This window comes from Sapajus apella, unplaced genomic scaffold (genome assembly GCF_009761245.1).
Source record: "Sapajus apella isolate SASKATOON/1434 unplaced genomic scaffold, GSC_monkey_1.0 scaffold106, whole genome shotgun sequence".
NCBI lineage: Eukaryota > Metazoa > Chordata > Mammalia > Primates > Cebidae > Sapajus > Sapajus apella.
The window spans coordinates 5,766,692-5,785,261 of record NW_022437046.1 but is presented as its reverse complement, the minus strand read 5'-3'; the positions used below and the strand labels follow the sequence as shown (position 1 = coordinate 5,785,261).

General features: G+C 36.5%; 1 protein-coding gene across 3 annotated transcripts in view; it reads right to left on the bottom strand.

The window, feature by feature from the left end:
* The window catches only part of ACER3 (alkaline ceramidase 3), a 163,822-nt gene that overhangs the window by 4,638 nt on the left and 140,614 nt on the right, over positions 1–18,570 (bottom strand). For all 3 annotated transcript variants that reach the window (XM_032259143.1, XM_032259142.1, XM_032259144.1), the window contains 2 exons: positions 8,420–8,521; positions 6,755–6,859 (listed from right to left, as the gene is read on the bottom strand). In XM_032259143.1, coding sequence (XP_032115034.1) covers positions 6,755–6,859; positions 8,420–8,521 — 207 coding nt within the window. The remainder of the gene's footprint in view (positions 1–6,754; positions 6,860–8,419; positions 8,522–18,570) is intronic.

Here is an 18,570-nt window from a genome sequence, read left to right as displayed (position 1 = left end):
AATAATTGCTTATCAGTAGCATATAAGTTCAGTCAGGTATGGTGGTGATGCCAAACAACCACAGATTGTCCACATGGGTGGCTGAGATAGCGACACCTTTGCTTTCTGATGTTTCACTGTACACTAACTTTGTTTCATGTACAAGACTATTTTAAAATATTGTATGAAATTAGCCTCAGGCTATATGCATAAGGTGTGTATCAAACATAAAAGAAAGTCATAATTAGATTTGGGTTCCATACCCAAGGTATCTCATTATGTATAGCAAATATTCAAAAACAAAAACAAAATCCCCCAAACCTGAAACACATCTGGTCCCAAGAGCTTTAGATAAGGGACACTCAATCTGTGTTTTAAACAAGGGAAAGGAAAGGGGAAAGAGCATGAGAGATGAATTTGTACAATTTAGTGTGGCTATAATGCCACTTTACTGTACTCCAAACTGCAACTATAAAAAGGAGCATCAAATATTATTTTAGTAAGAATAATCTATTGTTTCAAAATCCAACCTTCCTGTAACAGTTTTTCACATTAATCCCAAAATATAGTTGCCATCTTCCTCCTCCTCTTCAGGAAGAGTCCTGAACAAGGGCAGAGAAGCCCTGGATTGAGTCCTTGCTGTCACCTCTTACTCACAACTTTTGAAGTACTTATAAGGTGGGGAGAGGCACTGGACCAAGAGCTCTACATAATTTCATTCTTAAACTACTCTAACTAGGTGGGCCTTATTCCGATTTTGCACATGAGAAATGGTCTCAGAAAGGTCAAATATTTCATTCAAAGGACGACAGCTAGTAAATAATAGAAGCAGCATTTGAATTGAAGTTCTGTCTAATCTTTTGCCAATATATTATACTTTATCTGGTTAGTGACCTGGACAAGTCACTTCTCTGTGGGCCCCAGCTTTCTTTACCATCAGATGAAGAAATTATGTTAGATGATTTCTAAGGTCTCCCAGATTGGTTTGGACAGACAGAAAACTCTGGGCTCAAATCCTGGCGATAACACTAATTGGTCATGAGCTCATGTACAAAGTATGTGACTTCTCTGAGCTTGTCTTTCCCTAAGCATAAAATAACACTGGCCTCATGAGGGTTAAAAGAGGTAATATATATAAGGTGCCTAGTCCAGATGTGGCTATGAGCTTAAAATCCAACTTTTTATTATGGAGATTTTCAAACATAAACAGAAGTACCCATCACATAAAGTTCAAAGTATCTCATCTTTCTCATATTTTTCTTCTCTTTCTCAGCATCTTTGGAGTTTCCTTTTATATTCCTGATACTGGTTATTTATACTTTTTCCTCTTTTCTTCTTGCTTAGTTGCACCAGATGTGCCAGTTATTAAGTTATTGTATCTCAGTTCCAAATTCACACTCTTTAAAAAAACAGCTTTATTGAGGCATAATTGATATACAGAAAAGTGACGCATATTTAATGTATACAATTTCATGAGTTTGGACATATGAATACACTCATGACACTATCACCACAATCAAGGTAATAAGCATATCCACCATCTCCAAGTTTCCTCCTGCTTCCTCTATTTTTGTGGTAAGAACACTTAATGTGAGATCTACCCTCTTAAAATCTTTTAAGTACACAATACCATATTGTTACCTGTAGGCGCTAAGCAGATCTCTAAAACTTATCATCTTGCATAACTGAAACTTTATACTAATTGAACAACAATTTTCCCCTCTTCCCAGCCTGTGGTAGCCAGCATTCTGCTCTCTACTTCTATGAGTCTGACTGTATTAGAGTCCACAGATAAGTGGAATCAGACAGTATTTGTCCTTCTGTGACTGGCTAATTTCATTTAGCATAATCTCTTCAGGGTTCATCTATGTTGTTACAGATAGCAGGATTTCCTTGTTTTTAAGGCTTAGTAATATTTCACTGTCTGTTTATCCCACATTTTCTTTATCCATTCATCTGTCAAGGAATTTCTAAGTTGTTTCCACCTCTTGGCTATTGTGAATAATGCTGCAATGGAACATAGGAAAGTGGATACCTCCTTGAGATCCTGATTTCAATTATTTTGGATATATTCACAGAAGTGGCATTGGTGGATCATATTGTAGTTTTAATTTTTTGAGAAATCACTGTTTTCCATAGTGACTGCAGCATTTTACGTTCCCACCAAAAGTGCACAAGGGTTCCAATTTCTCCACATCTTCATCAACACTTGTTATCTTTTATTTTGATTACAGTAGCCATCATGAGTGATATCTCATTGTAGTTTTAATTTGCATTTCCTTGATGATTAGTGATGTTGGCCATATACCTGTTGGCCATTTCTGTGTCTTCTTTAGAGAAATGTCTATTCATAAAGTCATTTGCCTATTTTTAATTGGTTATTATTATTTGCTCTTAAGTTGTAGGAATTCCTTATATATTTTGGATATTAACCCCTTATTAGAATATATGCTTTGCAATTACCTTCTCACATTCCAGAGGTTGCCTTTTCCTGATATTTCTTTTGTTCCTCTTGTCTATTTTTGGTTTTGTTTCCTGTATTTTTAGTGTCATATCCAAGAAGTCATCACCAGGACCAAAGTTAAGCAGATTTCCCCTTATGTTTTCTTTCAGAAGTTTTACAGTTTCAGGTCTAACATTTAAGTCATTGATCCATTTTGAGTTGATTTTTGTATATAGTGTAAAGTAAGAGTCCGATTTCATTCTTTTGTATATAGATATCCAGTTTTCCCAATACCATTTGTTGAAAAGACTGTCATTTCCCCATTGTGCATTCTTGGCACCTGTGTAGAAGATCAGTTGAGAATACACATGTGGATTTCTGGGTTCTGTTCTGTTTCATTTGTCTGTATGTGTGTCTTTATGCCAGTACCACAGTGTTTTTATTACTTTAGCTTGGTAATAAAGGCATACCTTGGCGATACTGCAGGTTTGGCTCTAAATTTTAAAATAAGGAATATCACCATAATATTAGTGATATTAGTAATATTTCACTGTCTGTTTATCCCACATTTTCTTTATCCACATGAGTACTTTGGTTTCCCAGTGCTTAGAAAAGTTATGTTTACAGTATACTGTAGGCTATTAAGTGTGCAAAAAATGCTAATGTCATCTAAGCCTTTAGCTAGAATCTTTTTGCTGATGGAGGGTCTTGACTTGATATTGACGGCTACTGACTGGTAAGGATGGTGGTTGCTGAAGATGGGAGTGGCTGTACCAATTTCTTAAAATAATATAACAATGAAGTTGGCTGTATCAATTGACTCTTCCTTTCACAAAATAATTCTTATAGCATGTGGTGCTGTTTGATAGCATTTTACCCACAGAACTTCTTTCAAAAGTGGAGTCACCTGTCAGTCCTCTTAAATTCCACCACTGCTTTATAACTAATTTGATGCAATATTTTAAATCCTTTGTTGTCATTTTAACAATGTCCACAGTATAGGACATTGAGTAGAGTCCATCTCAAAAGGCCACTTTCTTTGTTTATCCATAAGAAGCAAGTCCTTATCCATTAAAGTTCTATCATGAAATAGTAGCAATTCAGTCATATCTTCAGGTTCTACTTCTAATCCAAGTTCTCTTGCTATTTCTACCACATGTATAATTACTTCCTTCACTTAAATCTTGAAGCCCTCAAAGCCATCCATGAGGGTTGGAATCAACCTCTTCCAAACCCCTATTAATGTCAGTATCTTGCTGTCCCATGAATCATGAATGTTTTTAGTAGCATCTAGAATGGTAAATCCTTTCTAGAAGGTTTTCGGTTTACTGCTCAGATCCATCAGGGGAATCACTATCGCTGGCAGCTATGGACTTATGCAATGTATTTCTTTTTTCTTTTTCTTATTTTTTTTTGAGACAGAGTCTCGCTCTGTTGCAAGGCTGGAGTGCAATAGCACAATCTCAGCTCACTGCAATCTCTGCCTTCTGGGTTCAAGTGATTCTCCTGCCTCAGCTTCCCAAGTAGCTGGGATTACAGGCATGTGCCACCATAGCCAGCTAATTTTTGTATTTTTAGTAAAGACAGGATTTCACCATGTTGGCTTTGATCTCCTCACCCTCGTCATCCACCAACCTCAGCCTCCCAAAGTGCTGGGATTATAGGTGTGAACCACCATACCTGGCCGAAATATATTTCTTAAGTAATAAGAGTTAAAAGTCAAAATTACTCCGTGATCTATGGGCTGCAGAATGGAGGTTGTGTAATCAGGCATGAAAACAACATTAATCTTGTACATCTCCATTGGAGCTCTTGGGTGACCGGGTACATTGCCAATGAGTGGTAATATTTTGAAGGGAAATCTTTCTTTCTGAGCAGTATGTCTCAATAGTGGGGTCAAAATATTCAGTAAACCATGCTGTAAATGGAAGGACTGTAATCTAGGCTTTGTTGTCCATTTTATAGAGCAGGTAGAATACCTTTAGCATAATTCTTAAGGGCCATAGGACTTTCAAAATAGAAAATGAGCACTCATTTCAACTTAAGGTCATCAGTTGCATTAGCTCCAAACAAGAGAGTCACAGCCTGTACTCTGAAGCTCTGAAGCCAAGGATTGACTTCTCCTCTCTAGCTGTGAAAATCCTAGATGCCATCTTCTTCCAATAGAAGGCTGTTTCATTTACATTGAAAGTCTGTGGTTTAGTGTAACCACTTTCATCAATAATCTTAGCTAGAACTTCTGGATAACTTGCTGCAGCTTCACTGTGCACTTTTATGTTATAGAGATGGCTTCTTTCTTTAAATCTCATGAACCAACCTCAGCTAGCTTCAAACTTTTCTTCTGCAACTTCCTCACTTCTCTCAGCCTTCACAGAATTGAAGTGAGTTGGGGCCTTGATCTGGATTAGGCTTTGTCTTAAGGCAATGTTGTGGCTGGTCTGATCTTTTATCCAGACTACTAGAAATCTCCATATATTAGAAATAAGGCCGTATCACTTTTTTATCATTCGTGTGTTCTCTGGAGTAGCACTTTTAATTTCTTTCAAGAACTTTTCCTTTGCCTTTACAACTTGGCCAACTGTTTGGCACAAGAGGCCTACCTTTTGGCCTATCTCAGTTTTCAACATACCTTCCTCACTAAGCTTAATCATTTCTAGCTTTTGATTTAAAGTGAGAGATATGCCACTCTTCCTTTCACTCAAACCCTTAGAGGCCATTGTAGGGTTTTTAATTGGCCTAATTTCAATTTTGTTTCCTCTTAGGGAATAGGGAGGCTGGAGGAGAAGGAGAGACTGGGGAATGACCAGTTGGTGGAGCAGTCAGAACATTCAGCATTTACTAAGTCCACTGTCTTATATGAGTATGCTTTGTGGTACCCTAAAACAATTATAATAGTAACAGCAAAGATCACTGATCACAGGCCAGGCATGGTGGCTATAATCCCAGCACTTTGGGAGGCTGAGGTGGGAGGATCACTTGAGGTTAGGAGTTTGAGACCAGCCTGGCCAATATGGTGAAAGCCCATCTCTACTTAAAGCACAAAAATTAGCCAGGTGTGGTGGTGCATGCCTGTAATCCCAGCTACTTGGGAGGCTGAGGCAGCAGAATCACTTGAACCCAGGAGGTGGAGGTTGCAGTGAGCTGTGATCATGCCACTGCACTCCAGTTTGGGGGAGACTCTGTATTGGGGGAAAAAAAAAGATCACTGATCACAGATCCACCATTAACAGTTATAATATTGTCAGAATTATAAAAATAAGACACAGAGACATGAAGGAAGCACATGCTGTTGGAAAAATGTCACCCATAAACTTGCTTGATGCAGGGTTGCCACAAACTTTGAACATGTAAAAAACACAATACCTAAAATGTGCAAAAAAGTTATGCATGCTTGTTTATTTTGAAATCAAGAAGTGAGATGTTTCATGTCTGTTCTTTTTCAAGATTGATTTGGCTACCTGTGGTCTTTTGTGATTCCATATGAATGTTAGAATTGTTTTTTCTATTTCTGTAAAAAATGCCTTTGGAATTCTAAATGAGATTGCATTGGATCTGTAAATGGCTTTGGATAGTATGAACATTTTAACAACTCTGTCTTTTAGTCCATCAACACAAAATGTCTTTTCATTTGTTTGTGTCTTGCTTAACTTTGTATGAATGTTTTGACCTAGTTAGAATCTTTTCTTTTTCTTCACAACTCAGTCTTGGTAGGTTTCTAGGATATTGTCCATTTCTTCTAAGTCATCCAATTTGTTGGCATATAATTGCGTGATTCTTCTTATGTCTGTGGCATCATGGTAATGTCTCTTCTTTTATTTCTCATTTTATTTATTTGAGACTTCTTTTTCTTTTTTTGTTAGTCTAGCTAAGGTTTGCCAATTCTGGTGATCTCTCAATATCCCAACTCTTAGTTTCATAGATATTTAAACATTTTTCTATGTTGTTTATTTCTGCTCTGTTATTTCTTTCCTTCTGCCAAATGCGGGCTTAATTTGTTCTTCTTAGTTTCCTACTTCTTTGAGGTTTAAAGTCTTGTTGAGCTCTCTCTTCCTTTTAAATGTGGCATTAATTTCTATGAGCTTCTCTTAGTACTGCTTTTGCTGCATCCCAAAAGTTTTGGTATGTTGTATTTTTGTTTTCACATGTCTCAAGGTATTTTCTAATTTTCTTTTGATTTCTTCTTTGACCAATGGTTGTTCAAGACTGTACTACTTAATTTTCATGTTTGTGAATTTTCTAGTGTTTAAAAAATATTTACATCATCCTATTTAAAGAGTAAAGAAAAAAAAAAAAAAACTCTAGTACTAAGCTAAAGAAGTCTCTATTTCCTACCTGAAAAGGATGTGAAGATAGGAACCAAGGCCAGTTAAAATATGCCACCATGCATGAAATTGTGTGGTAATACCTATGATAGGTGGTACCTTCTTTCGAAAGTCCCTGTGTGGAAAGGGGGAGAAAATCACCATGTTAAATTTTAAAAATATTTAGTAACTAATGCTGATAGTCTTAGAATATTTTGAAATGTCATTCTCAAATACAGCAGTTATTTAATTGCCTTAGGTTTCCTGTAGTCTGCCACATTGTTATCCAAACTACATTCTGAGGAACAGTGTTCAACAATGATAATTTATGGTTAATCTGTGTCATCTAAACCCTCATCCACTTCTCTCTCTCATATCTTTTTGAAGCAAATCCCAGATACTATATCATTTTATTTCTAATTATTTTAGTATGTATTTCTAAAATATGAAAACCTCCCTAAAACATAACATTTTCATACCTAAAAATAATAATCTGTTAATATAATAAAAAATATTCAGTTACTGATCAAAGTTCAAAATTTCTCATACTTTTTTTTTAAACAGTTGGCTTGTTTGAATCAGAATCCAAAAAAGGCCAACACATTGCATCTGGTTGATATATCTAAGTCTCTTAATCTATATGTTCCTCCTCCCTCTTTTTTCTTTCCTGCTTCTGCTTTTTTTTTTTTTTTTTTTTTTTTTTTTTGAGACAGAGTCTTGCTCTGTCATCCAGGCTGGAGTGCAGCAGCATGATCTTGGCTCACTGCAACCTCCACCACCCCGGTTCAAACAATTCTTCTGCCTCAGCCTCCCAAGTAGCTGGGATTACAGGGACACACCACTATGCTCAGCTAATTTTTGTATTTTTAGTAGAGACAAGGTTTCACCATGTTGGCCAGGCTGGTCTTGAAATCCTGACCTCAAGTGATCTACCCCACTCGGCCTCCCAAAGTGCTGTGATTACTGGCGTGAGCCACCATGCCTGGCCATGCCTCTGTAATTTATCTGTTGAAGAGATCAGGTCATTCATTCTTTAAATGTCTTATAGTCTGAATTTTGTTGATTGCCTTCCTGTGGAACTGTTCAGTACATTCCTCTGTCCTCTGTTTACGCAAAATTGTTAGTTTACAGGATTTAGAGTTGGAATGATCCACTAGTTTAACCTATTCAGTATGCTCATTTCATGAAAAATGAGGGCCAGAAGGACAGTGCCTAATGACAGACTAGAATCCAGAGACCTAAGTCTAAGATTCAAACTTCCATCAATATATGATTGCTGACAAGATGGTAAAAGGAACACTTGCTTTCTTAGAAAATAACATTAAGCATATGAAAATATATATTTACATAAATATATTTCATATGCTTATTGCAAATCAGCCTTCTTTATTCAATGAAGCAGATCAGACAAGTTTCAAAGGAACAGTCAACATTTGACTAACTACATAGTGCTATGATGCACACACACATAAAACCCAAACCCTACAGAGGTTATGAAATATCCTCAGGTCCAAAATTTTAGGTAATTTAAACAGGTATTCCAAGAATTCAACTTCATTTTACTGTACATATCTTTTAAATGTCAACAACAGTAAAAATTCATTTCAGGGCACTTCTATTTCTACACGTTTATAAAATTCTCTACTTAATAAAATGCTTCCAAAAATATTTCTGAAGCAATGAAAATATATCTTACCTCAGTGAATCACAAAATATGTTATCTATATTCCACAACAAAAATCCCAATAAAAATATACCCAAGGATGTGTAACCCAGTCCTCTTAGCCATGGATAAACCCTGTGGAGGGAAAAAAGAAAAGCAAAATAAAATTTTCTCAAGCCATGTCATAATTAGAAATTGAAGCCATCGCTTTGTCCCTTTTTTATAAGGGCTGGGATCTCACTGTGTTGCCTAGACTGGAGTGCAGTGGCTATTCACAGGTGTGATCATAGTACACTCTAGCCTCGAATTCCTGTGCTAAAGTGATCCTCCCATCTCAGTCTCCCGAATAGCTGGGAGTATAGACATGTGCTACCACGTCTGGCTAGAAGACATCACTTTGATGAGAAGGAAAAGTTTTTGTTTGTAGTAAATGCAGACCTGGCCTATCAAATTTTCTAATAATTTGCCTACTATATGTAGCCATTAAAAGGAGCTGAGAAATAGGCCACCAAGACTTTAATACATGTATTGGGAAGGTAATCTGAAAGTACCTGACAACTTTTTCAGTCTCATGGAATAGGCAGGGGGATAGTGGATTAGAATTAATGTAAATTGAGTCATATGCTCCATGTAAGCCAATGTAACACACACACACACACACTCACTCACTCTTATTCAATAAATCACTTAATAATGTATATGGAGTGCCTGTTATGTACCAGGCATTGTTCTAAGCATTTCGAAAGGTAGGTCAATAGATAAAGTTTTTGTTCTCAAAGAATTTATAGTATAGTTGGGGGAGGTAAACAATTAAATACATAACTAATTATAATTGCTTTGAAGAAAAATAAGGCCTGATAAGGAGAGAGTATATGGAGGTATTATGTGGATGGGTGTGCATGTACACACACCACACACAAAATGTTCAAATAATCCCTGTGAGGTAGGTATTATTCTTTTAACTTTACTGATGAGGAAATTAAAGCTTGGTGAGATACTGAAAATAGTATCAGCTTACCTGTGTTTTATAGCTTCAATGAGGTATAACAGACATACATTAAAAGTATATATATTTGAAAGTGTCTATCTGATCAGTACATCTGTATATACCCAGGAAACTACCACCACAGTCAAGATATCTACCACTTCCAAAACATCAATTTGCATTTTTTAGAATGCTACATAAATGGAATCATACCATATATACCCCTGATTGTATGGCTTCTTTCATTTGACATAATTCTTTGAGATTCATTCATGTTATTATGTTATCAATACTTCATTTCCTTTTATTGCTGAGTAGGTACTCCATTGTATGGTCACAGCACAATTTATTTCTCTGTCCAAATGCAGGTTTCTAGTTTTGACTATTACAAATAAAGCAGCTATGAACATTCACAAAGAACACTTTGTATAGACATATGCTTTCATTTTTCTTGGGTAAACAGCTAGAAGAATGGCTGGGTTGTATGGCAGGTGAATATTTAATTTTTCAAGATACTGCTACACTGTTTTCCTAAGTGACTACCATTTTACATTCCCATTAGGCATGTATAAGTGTTCCAGATGTTTCACATCTTCATCAGCACTTGGTTTGAAGTCAGTCTTTTTCATTTTAGCTGTTTTAGTAGGTGTGTAGTGGTATTCATTGTGGTTTTAATTTGCATTTCCCTGATGACTAATGACTAATGTTTCTGAGCATCTTTTCATGTAGTTATTTACTATCCATACCTCTTCTTTGATACATTGTTGTTTCCCTTCTTATTATTCAGTTTTAAGAATTCTTTCTATATTTTACACGTAGATCCTTTGTTGGGTATATATTTTGCCAGTAGTTTCTCCAAGTCTGTGGCTTACCTTTCATTTTCTGAATACTATCTTTTGAAGAACAAAAGTTTGAAATTTTGATGAAGTTCAGTTTGTCAATTTTTTGTCTATATTTTGTGCTTTTTACTAATAAATCTTTGCCGAACTAAAAATATCTCCTATATTTTGTTTTAGAAGTTTTACAATCTTAGTTTTTACATTTAGAGATATAATTTACATTGAGAAACAGAATTCACTTCTATTGAATTTTTATGTTGGTGTGAGGTTGAAGTTCATTTTTATTTTGGTCTAAGAATATTCATTTATTCCAGCACAATTTGTTGAAAAGATTATCTTTTTTCCACTGAATTACCTTGACATATTTATTGAAAATCAGGCCAGTATAAGGGTGTGGGTCAATTTTTGGATGTTCTATTGACTTATATGTCATTCTTACCACCAATGCAACATTGTCTTGGTAGCAGCATATAAATCAAGTCTTGTAAGTAATGCAACTTTGTTCATTTTCAAAAACTGTTTTGGCTATTCACAATCTTTTGCATCACCATGTTAATATCAGAATCAGTTTTTCCATTTTTACCAAAAAGCCTGCAGAACCTACAAATCAGTTTTGGAGTACAGGCTTCTTAACAATATTGAATTTTCTAATCCATTAAGTAGTATATCTGTCCATTTATCTAGCTCTTCAATTTCTCTCAACAACAAAAACCAAATTGTAGTTTTCAATGTATGGATCTTACATATTTTGTTAAATTTAATCCTTAAACATTTAATGTATTTTAATGTTATTGTAAATTGTACTTTATAAAATTTTACTAATAGTTCACTGCTAGAACACAGAAATATGATTTTGAATACTGACTAGAATCCTGAAACTGCTAAATTTCACTTATTGCTTCTAACATTTTTTTTGTACATGTCCTGTGATCTTTTCTTTACATGATCATGTAATTTGCAAGTAAAATGTTAGGTAATAGAAGTAATTATAGTATATATCCTAGTTTTATTCTCGATTTTTAAAGGGATTAAAAAAACCTCACGAGGTCAAGAGATCGAGACCATCCTGGTCAACATGGTGAAACCCCGTCTCTACTAAAAATACAAAAACATTAGCTGGGCATGGTGGCGCGTGCCTGTAATCCCAGCTACTGAGGAGGCTGAGGCAGGAGAATTGCCTGAACCCAGGAGGCGGAGGTTGCGGTGAGCTGAGATCGCGCCATTGCACTCCAGCCTGGGTAACAAGAGTGAAACTCCGTCTCAAAAAAAAAAAAAAAAAAAAAAAAAAAAAACCATGTCATGACTAGTGTTTTATATGCTATAGAATTTATAGGTTAAGAAAGTTCTCTTCTATTACTAGTTTGTAAAGGGTTTTGTTTTTTTATAACATAAATAGGTATTGAATTTTACAGAAAGCTTTAGTCTAAATCTTGGTATCATGTAATTTTTAATTTTTAATTTTAATTTTCTAAAGACTGGTCTGCCTCTGTCCTTTATTTTTAAAATGTGGTAAATGGCAATAATAAATTTTTTCAAAATTTTCTAACTTAACTGTAGGTATTTGCATGTAAGTGAATGTAAAAGGTGATTAGTTTAAAAATGATCAGGAAAGCACAAACCTGGCAATGTATGGAAAAGGCATCATCACCACTGATGAAGGTTCTTAAGAGAAGATGAGCTTAAAAGAGTCACAGTCTGGCTTCAGCTTTTCAGAGGGTTTATCATAGCCCCCATTTGGGGAAGGCAAGAATGAGTCCCAAGAAACATAGGCCTCAACACAGTGAAGGCTTCTAGCAGTGCAGCCTAGGTATTAAAATATGACAGGAATATGACCATTTGGGGTAGAGTGCTGTCTGTTTTCTGCTTCTAAACTTACTTACCATGGCCAATCTTCAGCTCACAGGAGCAGTTCAAAGCAAAATTATTCTGTGGGGGTGAAATGAATGTCTTTGGTTATCCAGGTAGCAGGGCACGAAGGAGAGAGCAAGAATATCAGCATGTGGTGCATGCAAGGCTAAGCACAGACAAGATTCTGGAGACTTACTACCCATATAGTATCAGGTGTAAGAGTATAGAATACAGAAGACATTCAACATATGTCTCTCTGTATCTCTCTCTCTCTCTATCACACTGATTTGTTCTAGACTGGCTGCCTGTCTAGCATACAGCTATCATCTGAGAAATCCCTTTCTGTCACCTACACCTTAGGAGCTGCCTTCACCTCTCTCTTTCATTGGATCTCCTGTCTTGTATCCCATGCACTCCTCCTTTTTGAAGTACACTCATTTTGGTACAACACATGTTTCAGTAGGTTCTTGAGCAATATTTAATGGGATATAGGTTTTTTTTTTGAGATCTCGAATGTAAGAAAAAAATATTTTTCTCTGTATTTTACTGATAGTTTGGCTACCTGTAGAATTCTAGGTTAGAAAAATTTTCCTTTAGAAATTTGAAGGCACTGGTCTCCTAGTTCCAATGTTGCTTTGGCAAACCCAAAGCCATTCTGATTCCTGATCCTTTGTATATATTCCTGCCTCTCAACTTACATACTTCTGGAATCCTTCCTTTTTCTAGGACTCTGAAACTGGCATGGGTCTATTTCCACTCATTGTGCTGCATATCCAGTGGACTCTTTCAGTCTAATAATGCATGCCGATCAATTATAGAATGTTTTCTTGAATTATTTTGGTAATTGCCTCCCTTCCATTTTCTCTGATCTCTGCCTCTGTCTCCTTTTTTACATTGGTTCTTCTATATTGGCTCAACATTATCTATTCAGTAATATTCTTACTGAGTCTATTATATTTTCCATTTCTTTTTCTCTTTTTTTTTTTTTGCCCTATACCAAGAGTGACTGACTTAACTGTATCTTTTAAACACTTCAATTCAGCTTTTCTTTTTATAATATTTTTTATTTTTAAAAAAATTAGAAAGTCTTCCTTTGTTGCCCATGCTAGAGTGTAGTGGTGTGATCATAGCTCACTGTAACTGAAAACTCCAGGGCTCAAGTAATCCTCTCGCCTCAACCTCTTGAGTAGTTAGGACTACAAGAGTGTGCCACCATGCCAAACTAATTATTATTATTTTTGGTAGAGACAGGGTCTCACAATGTTGTCTGCTGGGTCAAACTCCTGGCCTCAAATGATCCTCCCACCTTGGCCTCCCAAAGTGCTGGAATTACAGGTGTGAACTACTATACTTGGCTCATGTTTTTAATTTTTAACATTTTAAAAATTATCTGAATGTTCGTTTTGAAAAATACCATCCTATTTTTGACTTATAGGCACAGTATACCTTTAGGAATATTAATAAATTAATGATATTTATTGTTTTGGAAGCTTTCATCTTCCTGCATGAGTTGGTTCCTCCTTACCTTATTATATGTTTTGGCCTCTACCTTTCATATTGGATTCATTCATCATGTGTGACACTGTCTCCTCATTTTTAATAATCTAAAAAGAGAGACTAAAAAGGTGACCATAAAAGTCCTAAGCATATGGTCGAGGTCTCTGGACTAGTAACCTTCACTGTAGGGCTATTTTGCTGGGACAGTTGTTGGGGCAATCCCCAATATCAGTGTTTTTAGGTCTTTTAGGCTGACCACATTCCCTAAAAGAACTTTCTTTTTTTTTTTTTTTTTTTTTTGTGCCCAGAGTTCTTTGCAGTCAGCATTCAGAATGTATAACCCCACCCAGTTTCCCTGATTTCAGTATGTTATTCACATGCTCAATTATGCCTGGCAAAATTTAGTGTAGACACATTGTTTACCCTTTCCAGAGGATAAACCTTCAGACTTTTGTAATTACTCAGTGCTATGAAATAGATGAGGGGATATGGGTATCTAATAGCTTTTAGCCAATTCTCCTTATTTTAGAACTTTCTTCTATCTCCTTTTCCAAACTGCCTGTTACTGCTAATGCCTAATACTTGAGAAAATCCTGTGATATAAACTGAAGGTTCCTGGCTCAGAATTTGGCTTTCTTGGGCCTGTTAAGGCAGTTAGTAGTAGTCCATCTACGTTCCAGCTTCTAACATTTTATTGAGTCTTCTCCTTGTGGGCTTACGTCTTTTAAGTAAATTCCTTTGTTGTAGTTTTAGTGGAGTTTCAGAAGCTAACAAAATTAGTAAGCGATATTTAGTAGTATGTTTCTGTTTTATCTTTCATTAATTTCTGCCCTTTATTTCCATTCTTCATTTCTCTTCAGGTTTACTCTATGGATCTGTTTTCTAATTCTTAGAAAAAAAATTTTTTAAAGGAGTGATGCTCATCTTCTCTGTATTGTTCCAGTTTTAGTATATGTGCTGCCAAAGTGAGCTTTGTTTTCTAATTCCTGAAATTGAATGCTTAGTTCATTATTTTTCAGCCTATTTCTAATGTAAACATCTAATATTATAAATTTCCCTCAAAGAACCACTTCAACTATATTGTACTTAGAATGGAATCATAATGAAAATTCTACAAATCTAAGTATTTTAAAATTGTCATTATGGTTTCTTTTTTTACTCATGAGTATTTAGACATGTGATTTTAGGTTTCTAAAAATGTGGGCCATTTTGACTAATTCTGTTTTGTTTAAACTAGTTACACTGTAGTCAGAAAACATCTGTGCATGATACCAGTTCTTTTCTTTGAGACTGAGTCTCACTCTGTTATCCAGGTTGGAGTGCAGTGGTGCGGTCTCAGCTCACTGTAACTTCCGCCTCCCGGGTTCAAGCAATTCTCCTGCCTCAGCCTCCAGAGTAGCTGGGATTACAGGCGGCACCACCATGCCTGGCTAATTTTTGTATTTTTAGTAGAGACAGGGTTTCACCCTGTTGGCCAGGCTGATCGCGAACTCATGACCTCAAGTGATCCACCCACCTCGGCCTCCCAAAGTGCTAGGATTACAGCCATGAGCCACTTTGCCTGGCCAATGATATCAATTCTTTAAAGCAGGGGTCCCCAACCCCAGGGCCATGGACCAGTACTGGTCTGTGGCCTGTTAGGAACCAGGGTGCACAGAAGGTGAATGGTGGGTGATGAGCATTACTGCCTGAGCTCTGCCTCCTGTCAGATCAGTGGTGACATTAGGTTCTCATAGGAGCACAAACCTTATTGTGAACTGTGCATGCAAGAGATCTAGGTTGTACACTCCTTATGAGAATCTAATACCTGATGATCTGTCACTGTCTCCCATCACCCTCAGGTAGGACTGTCTAGTTGCAGGAGAATAAGCTCAGGACTCCCACTGATTCTACGTTATGGTGAGTTGTATAATTATTTCATTAAATATTACGATGTAATAATAACAGAAATAAAGTGCACAATAAATGTAATGCTCTTGAATCATCCTGAAACCACCTCCTCACCCCAATCCATGGAAAAATGGTCTTTAATAAAACCGGTCTCCGGTGCCAAAATGGTTGGGGACAATTGCTTTAAATTTTGTCAAGCCTTGCTCTAAAGTTAATATCGAGTAGAATTAATAATTATTCTATGCATGCTTGAGAAAGTTGTACATATTTTAAGTATTAAGAGTATGAGATCATTTTGTTACTGTGTTACTCAAATTTTATCTATATCAATATTTATATTTTTTTGGTCTAAGTTACTCTGTTAAAGTATCTTGGTATGATGGAGCATTATCTATTTATCTTTGTAAATTCTGTCAATTTTTGCTTAAAATTTTCCATAAAAGTTTAGAATTGCCATTTCTTTCTGGTAAATTGAATCTTATTACTAATCTAGTGAACGCATTTGTTTTAAATGATGCCTTAACTTTTTGTGGGTTATTAGAAGTTCTAGTCCAACTTTCTTTTGGATTCAGTTTTTAGAATTTTATTTACTCCTCCAGGTTTTTGGAAGATATTGTAAAGTCAATTACCATTTTTAATGGTTACCAAAAATGCATATGTAAACATGAAAAGTAATCATTGTATATATTCTCTTCCCAAATAACAAGTTTCTTGCCTTAGAAACTATGTAACTTTGATTATCCCCTTCCATTGTACCTTTATTTTGTCCACTATTTTAGTTCAATTTTATATATTTTTATTCTCTCAAATGACACATTATTTTAAGTAGTCACAATATTTTGTTCAGATATTACCATTGGTTCATCATTTTTTTCTCTTTTATTGTTCTTTCTTGCATCTCAGCTCTTCTGCCTAAAGAATATCTCTTAAAAAGTCTTTTAGTGAGGTATATTAGCAAACTCCATTTTTGTTTTTCTCAAATTGTCTTCACCTTACCCTTGTTCTTAAAAGGTATCTGGTACAGAATTCTAAGCTGATGGTTGATTTCTCTCAGTACTTTAAAGGTAACAGTCCATATGTGTTTTGGCTTCCATGGTTGCTGTTGGTAAGTCTGCAGACTAACTGTTATTGCTTTGTTGGTAGTGTATGTGTGTGTGTATGTGTGCGTGTGTGTGTTTAATCTCTGAATGCTTTTAAGATCTTTGTCTTTGGATTTCAGCAACTTCAGTGTGCTTTTTCTACAGGTATCAATCAAGATTCAATTGTAGATAATAGTAACAACTTGATTGTAAGCAGAAAAGAATTTAATGCTTTCAATTTGAACAGAAATACTGAATGAGCAAGATATAGGCTTTTCAGGAATGACTGATGAACACTAACACGGAAAAATCTTGCCAGAGGAACTTTTTTCTTTGTCACAATTAGGAAGCTAGAGAATTGGGAAGCCTGTGGACCAACTTCTGCACCCAGCATCATACTACCTTAGTATAATTCATAGATCAGGAAGCTGCCATCAGACCTGTTTGTACCAGTCATGATGCACACCCTAGATCCACACCAGTAAATGGATGTGTTACATACTACCACCTCTCTCCCCTCACTTAACTGGTTCTGAATTCAAGCCTCATGTCAATACATGTGATTGGCAGAACCTGAGTGTTATTTGGAATCTTACCTACAAAGGAAATATGGGAAATAAAGCTTTTATCCTTTTAGCATCTATAGTACTGGAAGGCATACTAGAAGGCGGTTGGAACAATGCTAATCTATCATATCTTCCACACCTGGGAAAGATTTCCATTTATTTGTCCTGCTTGGAATTTCTTGTTTTTGAAGCTGAGGAGTCAAGTCCTTTGTCAGTTATAGAAAATTCTCAATTTTCTCTTTAAATACCTCTTCTTCCCCATTTTTGCTATTCTCTCATTTTGGAAACACAATTAATATTTTTCTGTAATGTTATCTGGCTTATTTCTTTAGGTCATCTTCCAGTTCCCTAATTATTTCTTAAGTTTTTTATTTCAACTACTTATTTATTTATTTATTTTTGAGACGGAGTCTCACTCTGTCACCCAGGCTGGAATGCAGTGGTATGATCTCAGCTCACTGCAACCTTCACCTCCTGGTATCACCTCAGCCTCCCAAGTAGCTGGGATTATAGGTAGCCACTATCATGCCTGGCTAATTTTTGTATTTTTAGTAGAGACAGGGTTTCACCATGTTAGCCAGGCTGGTCTCCAACTCCTAACCTCGGGTGATCTGCCCATCTCGGCCTCCCAAAGTGCTGGGATTACAGTTGTGAGCCACGGTGCCTGTGGGTCAAGATGGCCGGGGGAGACCTATGCTAACTGGATCTAAATAATTATAAGCTTGCTTGGCTCAGAGTACACTGAAGTTTATACACTTAACTAAACTACATTATTGGTACAGTTAATTAGAAATCAAGTGGCAACAGGAGGCCTAAGGTAAAGACTATCCAAGAGTGTAGTAACACTGGGGAACACCTCGTGGTGGTTGCAGAGCAGGGAATACTGCTCTGGTCCCATGAATGCCTCTCAACATAGAGACTGCATGAAGGCCTTGTAAAGAGGGCTTAGGCAATGATCTCTGAGAAGGGAGATGACCTCTGCTCACAAGATCCGGGAGGGTCTTTGCAGATGGGAGCCGGCAAGGAGGAGAAAAGCCTTGCAGGGCAGAGATCACGGAACACCTCAGGCTCTGCATAGGTTCTCAGAATATGGAGTGATTTTAATTACTTTATGTCATCAATGCTCAGGAGATAAAAGCTCCTTCATGTACTGGGTGTGGTCAGACCTGGTGGCTCCTAATCCGGTATACTTCTGATGCAGCTGCACCCTGATAACAATAGGTGATAGAGTACTAGTTTAGCATGTCTTAGAAGGATCTCAAGTGCTATTAAATGCTCAGAGCACTAGTTTAGCATGTCTTAGAAGGATTTCAAGTGCTCCCTCCCACCCCATCTTACCTACCCCTTCACCCTCCACCTTCCACACCCATAAGATCAATGAGATCATGCACACAATAAAAGTGTTTGGAGCCCAGAGCTCGGGGCCAACAGGTTCCCACCCTTGCATTGGTCCCCTGGACCCATGCTGTAACTTCTCTTG